At 45.5% G+C, this 17,624-nt stretch overlaps 1 protein-coding gene and 1 long non-coding RNA gene across 2 annotated transcripts in view; both read right to left on the reverse strand.

Annotated features, from left to right (window-relative positions):
• The window catches only part of LOC144721123 (obscurin-like), a 119,323-nt gene that overhangs the window by 54,981 nt on the left and 46,718 nt on the right, over positions 1–17,624 (reverse strand). The window contains exons 60-73 of the mRNA XM_078598518.1: positions 17,283–17,555; positions 16,848–17,114; positions 16,469–16,735; positions 16,033–16,299; positions 15,661–15,927; positions 15,233–15,505; positions 14,086–14,352; positions 13,095–13,361; positions 12,680–12,946; positions 12,289–12,561; positions 11,924–12,187; positions 4,229–4,345; positions 3,665–3,937; positions 330–593 (exon numbers count right to left, since the gene is read on the reverse strand). Coding sequence (XP_078454644.1) covers positions 330–593; positions 3,665–3,937; positions 4,229–4,345; positions 11,924–12,187; positions 12,289–12,561; positions 12,680–12,946; positions 13,095–13,361; positions 14,086–14,352; positions 15,233–15,505; positions 15,661–15,927; positions 16,033–16,299; positions 16,469–16,735; positions 16,848–17,114; positions 17,283–17,555 — 3,606 coding nt within the window. The remainder of the gene's footprint in view (positions 1–329; positions 594–3,664; positions 3,938–4,228; positions 4,346–11,923; positions 12,188–12,288; positions 12,562–12,679; positions 12,947–13,094; positions 13,362–14,085; positions 14,353–15,232; positions 15,506–15,660; positions 15,928–16,032; positions 16,300–16,468; positions 16,736–16,847; positions 17,115–17,282; positions 17,556–17,624) is intronic.
• On the reverse strand, positions 4,930–11,633 carry LOC144720799 (uncharacterized). Its single transcript, XR_013585802.1, has 3 exons — positions 11,376–11,633; positions 5,289–5,552; positions 4,930–5,196 (listed from the first exon to the last, which is right to left on the reverse strand). It is a non-coding gene; the product is annotated as an uncharacterized LOC144720799 (long non-coding RNA).

The raw sequence follows: 17,624 nt of genomic DNA on the forward strand, positions 1-17,624 counted from the left end.
TAAACAACAAGAACAGATTCATAAGGAATACATATTAGCATTTTTTTGGTGATTTTATTTCAATATAGTTGCTGAGCACAGAACCAAAGGTCTAAACTTTCAAGCAACCAGCAACAAATAGTAGCATCAAAGTTGCAACAGATAAGCGTTTAGATATTGACATGTTTCTCAATTTCGGAAATATTATAAATGCCCCAGGATTTTAAATTGCTTTATACGACATCTCAACAATAGTTTCAATACATAGCTCTTTTTTTCACTTATATTTCGGAAGAGCCAAACCATGTGCAATGTCTATTTTGATCGCCATTAAAATTAAGAGGACAAACCTTGTACAGTGAGCTTGGCGGTGGAGCTGTCACTGCCGACGTCGCAAGAATATTCCCCTCTGTCCTCCAGGGTCACGCGAAGGATTGCGAGTCCTGCCGTGTTGGCCTCCTGCCATATACGGATCCGATCGCTGGCCTCAATCTCTCGCCCAGACTTCCTCCATGTAACCTCAGAAGGTCCAGACAGCTCACACAGGAAGGTCGCCTCCCCAGACTCATAAGCCTCAGAGTCCTGCAGTGGCTGCGTGATGTGGACTGGACGATCTGTAGAGACACAATAAAAAAAATATATCTTCTTGGTTCTTTCGGTAAAGTCACGTAGAAGGGAAGTAATAACATAATAAAAATAAAACATAATAAAATAATTCTCACGACGTTTCGGCCACAACGCAAGCAGCCGTCTTCAGGTGGAGAACAGGTCTGTCAAGTAGACAGAGCCTGAATGGCACGCTCCAGGCTTGGAGCGACTATTTATGCTGGGATGGAGGGGCGTAGAGCTTCTTGACAAAATAATTTGCATATCAAGAGGAATTTAGCATATTTATGGGAAATGCAGATATGCGATTAGTACTACTTGTGAAATGCGTAGGAGGTTTGGCGAGGGGTTTAAAGTCATTATGCCCATGCATTATGCAGGATTAGCAGTATCAAAGGGAGGGAGTAAGGTTAGAATTAATAAAGGGAAGGAATGTTAATAATATGGCGCCGCAGCAACTAATATGCTTATTGACTATACCTTGTGTCATATTACACTATGTTTTATTCTACCCACTTAACTGTATAGCACACTGCTATATATTCACTATAAAATTACGATACTATATATTACCTCATACATTGTATTAAACATTACACTTTAATACTATTTATTATTATATAATATGCTATACACTATACCATAAACCGTGGCGTGAAAGGTATTAAGAGGAAGCAACGAAATATGTCAATGGGAGAGTGGTGGTAGGGAAGCTTGCAGCGGAGCAAAGAATCCATTCCCTGCGGAGTGCATATCAAGAGGAATTTAGCATATTTATGGGAAATGCAGATATGCGATTAGTACTACTTGTGAGATACGTAAGAGGAATGGCGAGGGGTTTAAAGTCATTATGCCCATGCATTATGCAGGATTAGCAGTATCAAAGGGAGGGAGTAAGGTTAGAATTAATAAGGGAAAAGAATGTTAATAATATGGCGCCGCAGCAGCTAATATGTTTTTAGACTATACATTGTAATATTACACTATGTATTATTCTACCCACCCAACTGTATACCACACTGCTGTATATTCACTATACAATTACGATACTATATATTACCTTATACATTGTCTTAAACATTACACTTTAATACTATTTACTATTATACAATATGCTATACACTATACCATTGACCGTCGCGTGAAAGGTACTAAGAGGAAGCAACGAAATATGTCAATGGGAGAGTGGTGGTAGGAAGCTTGCAGCGGAGCAAAGAATCCATTCCCTGCGGAGAATACAAGATATATAGTCAATGTCAGTGAGTGGAACGCGGTCTGAAAGTCACCGTAAACGTGGACACAATCAGTTAAGATCCGAAATGGTTTATTACGTCCTTCCAATGATTGCTAAGCCGGAATCCATCTTCTCGGTTGAAATTGTCTCTGTGTTTGTATATGTGGATCGCCTCATGAACGAATCTCTCATGGTAGCCAGATGGCTTGCAGAGAACCTCTGTCTTGGAGAAGTCAATATCATGTGAACCCACTGAATTGTAACAGTGATCTGCCACGGCTGAGGTGTTTGTCCTACGGCTTTTCAAGTCTGCTTCCTGTTCACGGATGTGGTCCGAGACATGTCGTTTGGTTTCTCCAATGTAACTGCTACCACAGAGGCAACTCAAACACGTACGCCAAGCTCTTAAGGCTAATGGTTACTCCGACTACACAATCCGCAAAGCCATCACTCCAACCATCAAGAAGGATCCTGTTGAGGAGCCTCTCAAGACCATCACCTTACCCTACATTGCTGGGGTCACAAAAAAGATCTCCAAAATCCTGATTAAACACAAGATCCAGGTCTGATTCAACACAGTACATAAAATCCGTAATCTGGTCCCATCTGTAAAAGATGTGGTTCCAGACATACAGTACCCTGGCGTCTACAAACTAAGTTGCCTCTGTGGTAGCAGTTACATTGGAAAAACCAAACGACATGTCTCGGACCGCATCCGTGAACATAAAGCAGACTTGAAACACGGTAGGACAAACACCTCAGCCGTGGCAGATCACTGTTACAATTCAGTGGGTTCACATGATATTGACTTCTCCAAGACAGAGGTTCTCTGCAAGCCATCTGGCTACCATGAGAGATTCGTTCATGAGGCGATCCACATATACAAACACAGAGACAATTTCAACCGAGAAGATGGATTCCGGCTTAGCAATCATTGGAAGGACGTAATAAACCATTTCGGATCTTAACTGATTGTGTCCACGTTTACGGTGACTTTCAGACCGCGTTCCACTCACTGACATTGACTATATATCTTGTATTCTCCACAGGGAATGGATTCTTTGCTCCGCTGCAAGCTTCCAACCACCACTCTCCCATTGACATATTTCGTTGCTTCCTCTTAGTACCTTTCACGCCACGGTTTATGGTATAGTGTATAGCATATTATATAATAATAAATAGTATTAAAGTGTAATGCTTAATACAATGTATAAGGTAATATATAGTATCGTAATTTTATAGTGAATATATATCAGTGTGCTATACAGTTGAGTGGGTAGAATAAAACATAGTGTAATATGACAAGGTATAGTCAATAAGCATATTAGTTGCTGCGGTGCCATATTATTAACATTCCTTCCCTTTATTAATTCTAACCTTACTCCATCCCTTTGATACTGCTAATCCTGCATAATGCATGGGCATAATGACTTTAAACCCCTCGCCAAACCTCCTACGCATTTCACAAGTAGTACTAATCGCATATCTGCATTTCCCATAAATATGCTAAATCCCTCTTGATATGCAAATTATTTTGTCAAGACGCTCTTCGCCCCTCCATCCCAGCATAAATAGTCGCACCAAGCGTGGAGCGTGCCATTCAGACTCTGTCTACTTGACAGACCTGTTCTCCACCTGAAGACGGCTGCTTGCGTTGTGGCCGAAACGTCTTGAGAATTATTTTATTATGTTTTATTTTTATTATTTTATTACTTCCCTTCTACGTGACTTTACCGAAATAACCAAGAAGATGAATCCCTGCAGTCACGAAAGCTTTAAATCGAAAAAAATATATAGTTCCAAATGAATACAAAGTAGCTATCCAAATCATAAATGAATCCTTACGTTTGACAGTGAGATGAGCAGAGGAAGTTGCATTCCTTGCACTGAAGCTGACAGTGCCACTCTCCTCCACCGTGAGGTTGTTAATCGTCAGAACGTGAGCCCTGCCATTGGTGACACTGATTTCATTGAGCTCGTTGTTCTGTAGCGGTGTGTCCGCCAACGACCAATTGGCTTCCTTCACATTAGCGTGGGAGATTTCACAAGTGAATATGGCCGAGCCCTGCTCATACACCTCACAGTCCTTCAGGCTCCTCGTGATGGAGATGATGGGTTCTGAAAGTAGATTTCTTTCATGATTATTACGCAGGATAAATTAATACCCGAGATAATTTATAAACATGAATAACAACAGTTCAATAGAGAATATCTTATCTAGAATGTGCTTGGTAGGACAGTATTGTAACTTAAAATCACCTGTGACAATCAGCCTGGAGGTAGTGACATCATGGCCAGTGTCACAGGAGTACTCCCCAGCGTCGTGCAGGTCCAAGTGATGCAGGACTAGTCTGGCCGCTCTTCCATCCTGACTCATCTCACACTTTGCTCCAGGGAAAAGCACCCCACCATGTTTCAGCCATGTTACTGGGGCCCCTTCTTTGGACACCTCGCACACAAACACAGCGTCTCCGAGTTCCTCTTCTGTCAGATTCTGCAGGCCCTTGGTGAACACCACTGGCTTTTCTGTGAACATACAGGTCACCATACGTCGATAGTGATTAACTGTGAGCAGCCAATAACAGGTATTACAATTTTGGTACCCAAAAACGGCCGGATATACATAATCTACATACACAATGTGCATGCACAATGTATGCTGATTCACTGTGAATCACCCAACCAATAGAAGATATTCATTGTAATTTATGACTACATTAACCCCCCACCCCTCTGGTCTTCGCACCTGATTGTTAATTATAATTAAGAACTGGTCCCGTAAGATTGAAAGAGGAGGATTTCTTCACAATCCTGGCTGTCGCCTGATGAGGCTGGTTGTAATTACCAGCAAAACGTTGTACTCGAATTATAAATGTTGTGGGTTTACTCTACAACACACCGGTGTGCTGAACTTGGCATGCTTTGTATACGGGACAAACCTTACTAATTGGCTGTGTCGGGTGGTGGCAGGTTTAACGACACATTTATATTTATACAATCTAACCCATAAAAAATCCCATTATGGAAAATGACAAAATGTAAACCGTTTTATTTTTATTTTCATACAGAAACATACTTAATATTGACAATAAAGATAGAGCTGAACCCACCCCACACAATGAGTGAAGCCGTGCTCTGCTGATCCCCGGCCAGGCATCTGTAGCTTCCCGCATCCTCCAGCTCCAGTTTGTGAACGGTCAAACTTGCAGTGAAGTCCTTCTGGTGCACTTCAAATTTATCATCTGGCTGAATGGGCTGGGAGTCCTTCCTCCACTCCACATCCACTCTGGATTTGGAGAGGCGGCAGGACAGAGTTGCAGAGCTGTCTTCCACAGCTTCAACGTTCTGTAGATGTACCAAGATTTGGACTGGCATCTCTGTTGGATATGAACAAGATTTCAGTATTTGTGATACAATGTACGCGTGTAATGTTTAATTTATTTGAAGATACTGATTATAATTCACAAACCTTGTACATTGAGCTTGGCGGTGGAACTGTCACTCCCAATGTCACAGCAATATTCCCCTTTGTCCTCCATGGTCACGCCAACGATTGTGAGTCTTGTCGTGTTGGCCTCCTGCCACATATGGACCCGATCGCTGGCCTCCATCACTCGCCCAGCCTTCCTCCATGTGACCTCAGATGGTCCAGAGAGCTCACAGAGGAAGGTCACCTCCCCAGACTCATGAACCTCAACGTCTTGCAGTGGCTGAGTGATGTGGGCGGGACGCTCTTAATGGATGACATGAAAAGGAGGTTTCAAAAAAGCATTTATATTAATGCCCTATAACATACAGTGAGGGAAAAAAGTATTTGATCCCCTGCTGATTTTGTACGTTTGCCCACTGACAAATAAATGATCAGTCTATAGTTGTAATGGTAGGTTTATTTGAACAGTGAGAGACAGAATAACAACAACAACATCCAGAAAAACGCATGTCAAAAATGTTATAAATTGATTTGCATTTTAATGCGGGAAATAAGTATTTGACTCCCTCTCAATCAGAAAGATTTCTGGCTCCCAGGTGTCTTTTATACAGGTAACGAGCTGAGATTAGGAGCACACTCTTAAAGGGAGTGCTCCTCATCTCAGCTTGTTACCTGTATAAAAGACACCTGTTCACAGAAGAAATCAATCAATCAGATTCCAAACTTTCCACCATGGCCAAGACCAAATAGCTCTCCAAGGATGTCAGGGACAAGATTGTAGACCTACACAAGGCTGGAATGGGCTACAAGACCATCGCCAAGCAGCTTGGTGAGAAGGTGACAACAGTTGGTGCGATTATTCGCAAATGGAAGAAACACAAAAGAACTGTCAATCTCCCTCGGTCTGGGGCTCCATGCAAGATCTCACCTCGTGGAGTTTCAGTGATCATGATAACGGTGAGGAGTCAGCCCAGAACTACACGGGAGGATCTTGTCAATGATCTCAAAGCAGCTGGGACCATAGTCACCAAGAAAACCGTTGGCAACACACTACGCCATGAAGGACTGAAATCCTGCAGCACCCGCAAGGTCCCCCTGCTCAAGAAAGCACATATACATGCCCGTCTGAAGTTTGCCAATGAACATCTGAATGATTCAGAGGGCAACTGGGTGAAAGTGCTCTTTGGCATAAACTCAACTCGCCGTGTTTGGAGGAGGAGGAATGCTGCCTATGACCCCAAGAACACCATCCCCAACGTCAAACATGGAGGTGGAAACATTATGCTTTGGGGGTGTTTTTCTGCTAAGGGGACAGGGCAACTTCACCGCATCAAATGGACGATGGACGGGGCCATGTACCATCAAATCTTGGGTGAGAACCTCCTTCCCTCAGCCAGGGCATTGAAAATGGGTCATGGATGGGTATTCCAGCATGACAATAACCCAAAACACACGGCCAAGGCAACAAAGGAGTGGCTCAAGAAGACGCACATTAAGGTCCTGGAGTGGCCTAGCCAGTCTCCAGACCTTAATCCCATAGAAAATCCGTGGAGGGAGCTGAAGGTTCGAGTTGCCAAACGTCAGCCTCGAAACCTTAATGATTTGGAGAAGATCTGCAAAGAGGAGTGGGACAAAATCCCTCCTGAGATGTGTGCAAACCTGGTGGCCAACTACAAGAAACGTCTGACCTCTGTGATTGTAAACAAGGGTTTTGCCACCAAGTACTAAGTCATGTTTGCAGAGGGGTCAAATACTTATTTCCCTCATTAAAATGCAAATCAATTTATAACATTTTGACATGCGTTTTTCTGGATTTTTTTGGTGTTATTCTGTCTCTCACTGTTCAAATAAACCTACAATTAAAATTATAGACTGATCATTTCTTTGTCAGTGGGCAAACGTACAAAATCAGCAGGGGATCAAATACTTTTTTCCCTCACTGTACATACACATTCAAACCTCACCATCTTGCACATGAACTGCCTGAAAATCTATTTCTTCACATTTTAGTCCTGTATACACAAGACAAATAGTCCAGTATACACAAGATGTATAGTCCTGTTTACACAAGACAAACAGTGCAGTATACACAAGATGTATAGTCCTCTACACACAAGACAAAGAGTACTGTATACACAAGACATATAGTCCTGTTTACACAAGACAAACAGTTCAGTATACACTGCCGCCAGAGAGGTGCCAGCAATTAGGGGGAGAAGCAGTAATTTAGCGGGTGCATTTGGGGACAGGCAGGTGTGAGCGTGGGAAAACGAAGTAGACGCTGGAGAGGCGGGAGTTGGAGATGATAAGAGAGATAGAGAGCACGTGCAGGAGGCGCCGCTGAGGCGCCAGCTTAATGGGGGTAACTGAGGACCCTTAATGAGGAGGGGGATATAAGGGTGTGTGCGGAGCAACACGGGGTTGTTGGTTGGAGTTGAAGCAACGAAGAGGACAAGAGCCGGAGAGAAGAAGCCTGGGACCTTGCCCTCCACACCTCGTCCTCCCCAGCTGTGTTGGCTGATCCCCCGCTGGGGGCAAGGACCAGGGTGGAGGTGTGAGAGAAGAGTGACAGGCTAGCGGAGTATTAAGTGACAGGCTAGTGGAGTTTTTAATCACAGGCTAGTAGAGTATAGAGAGAGGGAGTTCGGAGCAAGGGTACGTTGTGTTAGTGTGAGGAGCATCCGTACGGGATGCAAAGTAATAAAGTGACACAGGAGAAAAGCAAAAAATGTCCATGTGAATACACTCCACTATACCCCAAGGCGAGTTGTGGCACACCACACACTTGGCCCCTGAATCTACCTCACTCATTGCGTTCGGATGATTTTCGTTCCCGTCGTGTTTCGGGGCCTGAGGGTTCAGATTTTTGCTTGGGCTGACTGGCCACTCTGACCGGGTTAGTGGTCGGAGTTGGCCCATAGAGTGGTTGCCGCGGCCGCGGGATCATCCACTGTTATCGGAATGATAGAGGGGGTTGAAATCAGAATGCTCATCGATACCGGTGTGTCTGCGACTATCACTTATGAGTTGATGTTTTACATTCTGCCCCCTAAATGTCGTACCCTATGTTCCGTCGGGGTTCCGTGCTTTGCCACAAACGGCGGCTCATTGGGCATCATTGGGAAGATAATAGCAGAGGTGTCTATTGGAGATATCAAATTGACGGGACCAGTTCTTGTATCAACGTCCCTTGCTGTTCCTTGCTTGCTTGGGACTGACTTCCTTAGGAAGATGCCACTCAAAATTTGTATTGATCAGGGTTGCCTCGAGTTACCATTGGGCCGTCGCATGGCTTTTTTTCCTTCTCCCACTCGATTGTGCAAGGTCAATGCTACTGTACAAGTGCTTGGAAGTAGGACCGTAATAATTCCTCCTGGCACGCAAATGTTGGTTCCTTTTACGATTGCGAAAGCCACTTGACCAGGAGGCGACTGCAGAAGGAATCTTCCTAGTGTGCTCAGCGGAAACCCCCGTCTAAACCCTGTTATCCACCGTTGCAATCCATTCAAGTTTCCCGCATAAATGAGGTGGTTGCTCTTGATGTCCTTGGTCCATTTCCTACCACCCCTCGCGTGAATAAGTATTTACTGGTGAGCGTCGAATATTTGTCACGGTGGCCAATGGCCTGGCCGCTTCCCAACCAGTCAGCAGCGACCATCACTGAGGCATTCCTCGATGGCTATGTGATGGACAAGGGGGCCCCTGAGCGTCTTCTGACCGATCAGGATAAACATTTTTCTTCTAAATTGCTGCGGGAGGTGTGTGATTTGTTTGTAACAAAGAAAGTACGTACGTCGCCCTACCACCCCCAGACGGACGGAATGGTGGAGCGGTTGCACAGGACTCTGACGTCCATGTTGAGTCATCAGGTCAGCGAGTCCCAGCTTGACTGGGACTTGCATGTTCCCAAGTTCCTGGCTGCCTACAGAATGGTCCCTCACGCATCCACCGGCTACTCGCCAATTTTTTTAATGTACGGGAGAGAACACAACCCTCCCACCCCATTGATGTCCAATTAGCCGAGCCAAGCAAGGCTAAATCTAAAATTCCAAATTCCATGCGCCTTATCCTTCAAAAGCTTTCGGAAGTGCGCGAGGCTTCCAGGGAAAATTCCAAGTCGGGCCAATTGGCAAATGAGCGGCTGAGGGGTCTCCATCTTTCCGGACATGAGTGGGCCCCAGGTGGCAAGGCCTAGTTGCACTGTCCCCAGGTACTGGTGGGTACATCACCCAAATTGTTTAAAACACTGGAGGGGGCCTGTTGATGTTATTCGGGTCGTTTGGCCCCAGTGTGTTCAAATTCGTTGGGGTCGACGGAGCTGGTTCGTACATCCATCTCCACACAGGGGCCAAGTGTCGGGTGTGTCGGGCGAGCTGAGGTGTGTACCCACTGAGGTTGGTCCTTAGGTGTGTGATGTGATCCCGTCCTCAGGTTCCGCGCGTTTAACGTCCCCCGAGCTGCCGCCTGCGCCGCCTCCGCAAACTTCGGGAGCGGAGGGCTCGTCTGTCCGGCCGACTGCTTTTCGTGAGGAGCTGGGTTCGACGGGACATTTTCAAATTTCCCCTGGCACCCCCAGGGAGAGTACGCCCACCTCACCTGGGGGCCCGGCCACGAGGACTCGATCAAAGACTCTTCAGTTTTCGTGATCCCCATACACACACACACCGTCAGTTGGTTGTCGCACTCGGCATATCGTATTGGTCATTGGTTGAACCTGGCCTTTATTGTGCTTGTGGGTGTTGTTCCACGGTGAGGGTGGGAGATGCCGGTGATGGAGGGGGTATCGAGGTTTCGAGTGTTACTGCGTGTTGTTTTTTCTCTCTCTACTTATCTCTATCTCTCTTCCCTTCCCTCTTCCGTTGTGTACTGTTGGTTCTGTTCCCTTCTCCCATTCGTCACTGTATATATTGTATATATTGTATTTATGGGATGGGGTATTTATTTGTTGAGGCACACTTAGGGGTTTTGTTGTTGTTTTGTTGAAGGGGAGTTGACAGCCGGGACGGCTGTCACTGTGCTGGGTGCAGTGCCGGCCCTAGAGGGGCACGGTGTGCAATGTAACAACATCACGGATACCACAAGGGTGTGGGTGTAGTACCAGCCCTAGAGGGGCCCGGTGAGCGCTGAATATGATAGCGCCAGATGGCACCACGCTTTGCATACAGCGCCAGCCCTACAGGACAATGCATGTGAGTGCCGGCCGAAGGATGAGGTTATGTGAGGCCATGGGACTCTGGTTGACCCGTGAGGACACGTGACCAGTTAAGTCTACAGAGGGGCGCACGCCCAAAAGAATATAGGCCGGGTCCCGAAAGGGACCGGGGTTGTTGTTATCCTGGAAGAAACCTTAATCTACGTTCTCCGTTCAACGAGTCTCCAACACGTGAACCCGGACCAAAGCTGTTGGTCCCGGTCCGTAGTAGCGTTACGTTGTAACTAGTGTAGTTAGCCTGGTGGTCACCACCATAGGTTGTCATTCTGTTAAGGGGAAAGTTAACCCATGTGTTGGATTGAATAAATGTGTTGCCTCCAAGTACGTCTGCGACACAGTTGAACCCACTACACAGACAAGGAGACTATTGACAGTACAGACAAGGGGACTATAGACAGTACAGACAATGAGACAATAAACAGTACAGACAAGACAGAGTACGAACGCGGAAGTACAACAAGGACAGAGACAACTTTGTGAGACAGGGAGTGGTTGTCGTGCAACCAGGTAGAATGGAGCAGCGGTAGCGTGTGGTCAGGCCAAATGCTCGTGCCTCGTACTAGGCCCAGTGGGATAGAGTTAAAATGATTAAGAATACTAGTTTTTACACCCAAACAAGGTCTAATTGTTGCACTCCTTTTATAATAAAAACAAATTATGATGTTGCAAAGGAGTATGAAAACTGTGTCTAACTTTAGCTACATAGCAGACAATGGGTGTGACTATGCAGGTGGCAACAGAAATAACCTACATTTGTAATATATGTAACATTTGTAATATATGTAACATTTGTAATATATGTAATTTAAAACAAAATTAAACTGTTCTGAGTAAGTAATATTTGATAACATTTGAAAAAGCAAATGTGTTTTTTTATTGACAGAGATATCTACACGAGTAAAAAACTGCCTCACCTTTCACCCTCAATTGGCCAGACGAGGATGCGTTCAGGGCACTGAACCTGATCGTGCCGCTGTCTTGTGGCGTGAGATGCTTCATGGCCAGCACGTGCGTCCTTCCGTTCACCACGCTAATCTCATTGAGATCGTTATTCCGGAGTGGCGTGTCACCCAGAAACCACGCGGATTCCCGTACGTCGGCAACGGAGATCTCACAGGTGAATGTAGCCGAACCGCCCTCGTAAGCGACGCAGTCTCCTAGGCCCCGTACAATATTACATGGCTCTGAAAGGCATATGGAAACCAACATTATAAACATGTTTTCATTTTATGTTGGCGAGGCATTTGGTACAAAACAATGAGCAGTACTGCGATTGTTGCTCGTTACGGCACGGCCGGTGGTGGAGGAGCACCTAACCTTGTTGAGGCTCCGCACCCTGTAGTGGCTCCAGCATGATGACCGGTAGCTCTGGCGAATAAAAGGAAAATAAGTGAATGGTTACAAAAACAAAGTGATGAACACTTAAATTTTCTGCATGAGTGATATAAAATAATTGACAAACCTTGTACGCCGAGCTCGGCAGTGGAGCTTTCACTCCCAATGTCACACGAATATTCCCCTCTGTCCTCCAGGGTCACACCAAGGATTGTGAGTCTTGCCGTGTTGGCCTCCTGCCACATATGGACCCGATCGCTGGCCTCCATTACTCGCCCAGCCTTCCTCCATGTGACCTCAGATGGTCCAGATAGCTCACACAGGAAGGTCACCTCTCCAGATGCATAAGCCTCAGTGTTCTGCAGTGGCTGAGTGATGTGGACTGGACGCCCTGTGGAGATGCAATTATATATAAATCAAAATATCCACATATTTAGGAATGTTTTATGCCAAATGGTACTAAATTCATTTATCCAATCATAGTATCCTTACGTTTGACAATAAGATGAGCAGAGGACGTGGCATTCCTTGCACTGAAGCTGACAGTGCCACTCTCCTCCACCGTTAGGTGGTTTATTGTCAGCACGTGGGTCTTGCCATTTGTGACACTGATTTCATTGAGCTCGTTGTTCTGTAGCGGTGTGTCCGCCAACGACCACTTGGCTTCCTTCACATTAGCGTGGGAGATCTCACACGTGAATATGGCCGAGCCCTGCTCAAACACCTCACAGTCCTCCAGACCCCTCGTGATGGAGATGATGGGTTCTGAACATACATTAAAAACAGATGATTTAAACATGCCTGCACATAACGTATGCCTACATTAGCCTAAATATTGACATTATAAATGTGTACAGTGCTCGTAAAATAATACACAGATCACCTGTGACATTGAGCCTAGCGGTGGTGACATCGTGGCCGGTGTCACAGGAGTACTGCCCAGCGTCGCGCAGGCCCAGGTGATGCAGGACCAGTCTGGCCGCTCTTCCATCCTGACTCATCTCACACTTTGCTCCAGGGTAAAGCACCCCGCCATTTTTTAACCACGTTACTGGGGCCCCTTCTTTGGACACCTCGCACACAAACACAGCATCTCCGAGTTCCTCTTCTGTCAAATCCCGCAAGCCCTTGGTGAACACCACTGGCTTCTCTATTAAACATAACATACAGAGGTATTCAGTGGTTACATTTGGTTGTACATAATGAGCATCATGGAAAAAAACCCTTCAAAAACATAACATTTTACCTTAATGTAACACTTTACAGAAGTATAAATATAATGATCAATTTAGCCATACCTGTAAGAGTAAGCGTAGCAAAGGTGCGGCCATCCTCCGTCTCACACTCATAGCTCCCAGCATCCTCTGGTTGAACGTTGTGGATGATGAGTGTGGCAACATTTCCCTCCTGCTTCATCTCATACTTGGCACTCGGTAGCAGAACTGAGGAGTCCTTCCTCCAGGTGACTCTCACTGCTGGCTTTGAGAAGCGGCAGCGGAGAGTCGCAGTTCCACTCTGTTCAACCTCCTGGTCCTGAAGGGCCTCGGAGATCAGCACCGGGGCCTCTGTAAGAAAGATACACGAGGCCACATTATTTCGGGAAAACTATTGTTAGATTCATCTGCGTACTCATATTGTGCATAGATATACAGTATCTTAAAACTAGTATTCTTACTATCTTGATTTGAAGCTTTCGTCAAGTCACGTAGGTAGAAAAAATAATAATCGATCACGACGTTTCGATGACAACACAAGCGGTCGTCCTCAGGCGGAAAAATAATCCATCAATGGAACTGCTGAACCAGCGAAAGAGCTGTTACAAAAATATGTGGCGATGGGCGAGCAAGCAGGGTCTGAGCTGGAAAGGACTTCCATCCCCGGACGCAAGCACGTCAGTTGTGTTAATGGGGGAGATTAGGGACAGAGAGATTAGGGAGAGAGATTAGCATGAAATAAGCTTCCGTTGCCGCATAAGAGTATCACCCCCGCATATGCGCACAACAGCAGTGTTAATGAGAGATTATCACCATGAGAGTGCAATCCAACTGTTGTGTTGGCCGACTCTCTGTGCTGTATTGCATTATATTTCCAAGTTTACTATGTTTGTTTTCTCATTCATTTGTACCTGATGATGGTTGCTTGTGTTCCAATCGAAACGTCGTATTCTATTATCATTGTATTTAATTTCTACGTGACTTTACCAAAAGAACCAAAGAGTAAATAGTATTCTTGTAATAATCTGGCATGACATAGACTGGGGAGAACCAAGTTTTAATGATCACGGTTCACCTTGAACGTGGAGTTTGGCAGAGGTGGCCTCATTTCCTGCATCACAAATGTACGTCCCCGCGTCCTCTGGCCGCAGCTTTGTGATCACGAGTATTACAATCGCTCCGTCTCTGTGCGTCACATACTTCTGAGAAGGACTCAGGTGTCGATCACCTTTACGCCATGTGACTGAGGCACTGGGCTGGGAAACTTCGCAGACAAATTGTGCTTCTCCATTTTCCATGCAATGTACATCCTCCAAAGTCTTCACAAACCTTACAGGCAATCCTTTGCAGATGGTTACACATGGAGATAGAAGCACAGGAGAAAAGGTGTTGAATATCAATGGCATGAAATTGTATAGTGCAGATTTTGACTAACATTCTTCCTGCAGGAAATGGAAGCTGCCATTCCACCCCACTGAATGAGTGCAGCATAAGTCGACATCATAAATACAGCCCAAGTCCATGTTAGAAGCGGACTGAAGTAATTCCATCAGAGGATTATGATGCGATGGTGCAATCACCACCAACATGTGGCGTTGACCAATCCTTCTGATCCCGTGAGTGGGTATCGGTTCGCAGCACGCTGCGCTGAGCTACGAACCCGGCGAACTGAATTCAAGTCCTGTTCATGGCTAACACCAGCGACGATTATCTGAATCAGTCCTGGGCATCCCCTAGTTCGGCTCAGCCTCCACTCATTTTAGGATTGTTTCTATATCATAAGTTACGGTTACAACTTTCTCCCCCAGGGCTAATATTTGTGAACTGCCTTTTTTTCTGGTTTAAAACGTAGGCTTTCGCGACCAATATTATCCATAATAAAGGTTTCTGGGTTAGATTGCGTAAATATAAATGTGTCTTTTTGCTGCTTTCATGCTCCCATTGCTCGCTGTGATGTCTTCAGCCATGCTTGTCTTTTTCTCTGATTTCTCTTCTCATTCTTTTCCCAATCGTTTTTACAGAGTTCTACCTATTCAATCTCCAGTTTTAAATCTCCGCTGATGTTTACATGGACCCCTTCCTCAACACATATTTTATTGTTTCGGACAATTTGCTCTCTGCTTTTGAACCTTTCAATCCAATTTAAATTGACATTAAATACTCGGCTAGTTATTCATTATTTCAAGTGGTGACATCCATTGAAAACAATTTGAATGACCTACCCTTAATGGACAAAGTTGCTGAGGACGTCTGTTTCCCTGCCTTGAAGGTAACACAGCCACCGTCCTGCAGGGTGAGGTTGTTGAGGGTGAGGACGTGTGTTTTCCCTCCGTCCACACTGATTTCATTCAATTCGTTATGATAGAGCCGGCTCTGATCCAGCCACCACTCCACCTCCTGCACATCAGCGTGGGAGATCTCGCAGGAGAACGTAGCCGAGTTGTTCTCAAACACCTCACAGTCCTCCAGGCCTCTCACAACACGAATGTCTCGCTCTGGAAAGACGGATATTTAAATCAATTCTGGTTCTCTCATATTTACATGAGTTCTAAATAAAAACAATTAATTTTAAATGTAAAAAAACCTTCAACAACACTAGAAAAAAACCTTTAAAATTTACGTGAATGTACTTTTAAAATGTACTAATCACCTGTGACAATCAGCCTGGCAGTGGTGACATCGTGGCCAGTGTCACAGGAGTACTGCTCAGCGTCGTGCAGGCCCAAGTGATGCAGGACCAGTCTGGCCGCTCTTCCATCCTGACTCATCTCACACTTTGCCCCAGGGTAAAGCACCCCACCATTTTTCAGCCACGTTACTTGGGCCCCTTCTTTGGACACCTCGCACACAAACACAGCGTCTCCGAGTTCCTCTTCTGTCAGATCTTGCAGGCCCTTGGTGAACACCACTGGCTTCTCTGTGAAATAAGAAGACAATATAATTATCTCCCACCATTGTTTCACAGCGTGAAGGAGCAATTATTTAATCGGAAGAATGTTTAAATGTTTCATGAGAAAAACACCTTTTATTTCCAGCATTGCAGAAGTCCGATCATTCTCCGTCTCACATTCGTAGCTCCCAGCATCCTCTGATTGAACGTTATGGATAACAAGAATGGCTACGTTTCCCTCAAGTTTCATCTCATACTTGTCACTCGGGTGCAGGACTGAGGAGTCCTTCCTCCAGGTGACTCTCACTGCTGGTTTTGAGAAGCGGCATTGGAGAGTCGCAATTCCACTCTCTTCAGCCTCCTGGTTCTGAAGGGCCTCCAGAATCATCACTGGGGTTTCTGTCGTATAAATAAACCAATTTATTTTTGTATAATATACGAAACAGAGTTTGATCGAACTTAAAAAAGAAAAGTAATTACAGAAAATAGATTTAACAATTGCCAATCCAACACCATGACCTCCTTTTACACACGCATTTTTTATGCATTAAAAAACACATTGGCACACCTTTAACTCGAAGGGTTGAGGACGTCCGATCATTCTCCGTCTCACACTCATAGCTCCCAGCATCCTCCAGCTGCACATTACGGATTACAAGAGTGGCCACGTCCTCCTCTAGCTTCATCTCATACTTGGCACTTGGATGCAGGACTGAGGAGTCCTTCCTCCAGGTGACTCTCGCTGCTGGCTTTGAGAAGCGGCAACGGAGAGTTGCAGTCCCACACTCTTCAACCTCGTGGTCCTGAAGTGCCTCATAAATAAGCACCAGGGCCTCTGCAAGCAAAATATGAGGCCAGTTTATGATTGGTAAACTGTGGAACTTGGCAGAATGTCCATGTACCAAGATCACTATTATCTTTGGTTGTGGAGAACCAACACATCTCACCTTGAACACGGAGTCTGGCAGAGGTGGCATCATCTCCTGCATCACAAGTGTACGCCCCTGCGTCTTCTGGTTGCAGTTTTGTGACAACGAGACTCGCGACCGCTCCGTGTCTGTGCATCACGTACTTCTGAGAAGGGCTCAGCTGTTTATCGCCCCTGTGCCATGTGACCGGAGCGCTCGGCTCGGACACCTCACACACAAATTCTGCTTCTCCATCCTCCACACAATCTACATCCTCTAGTCGCTTCACAAACTTCACTGGTACCGCTGTGCACACCACAACGCAAGAAGATGGAGTTGGACTTTAGAGCACGTTCAATATTAATTAATACGAAGATCAACTTCACAAAACAGATATTTAGATATCATGAAATACACAGAGAACCTTTTATGGTATTAACACCAAAGATGGGCTTATTACAGTACGTAGCGTACCCTTAATAGACAAGTTCGCTGAGGACGTCTGTTTCCCTGCCTTGAAGGTAACACAGCCGCCGTCCTGCAGGGTGAGGTTGTTGAGGGTGAGGACGTGTGTTTTCCCTCCGTCCACACTGATTTCATTCAATTCGTTATGATAGAGCCGGCTCTGATCCAGCCACCACTCCACCTCCTGCACATCAGCGTGGGAGATCTCGCAGGAGAACGTGGCCGAGTTGTTCTCAAACACCTCACAGTCCTCCAGGCCTCTCACAATGTGGATGTTTCGCTCTGGAAAGAAGGATATTTATATCAATTCTGGTTCTCTTATCTAATCATTTATAAAGGTTAAGTGTTCAC

Source organism: Lampetra planeri, chromosome 10 (assembly GCF_965212315.1).
Source record: "Lampetra planeri chromosome 10, kcLamPlan1.2.h2, whole genome shotgun sequence".
NCBI classification, from domain to species: Eukaryota; Metazoa; Chordata; class Hyperoartia; order Petromyzontiformes; family Petromyzontidae; genus Lampetra; species Lampetra planeri.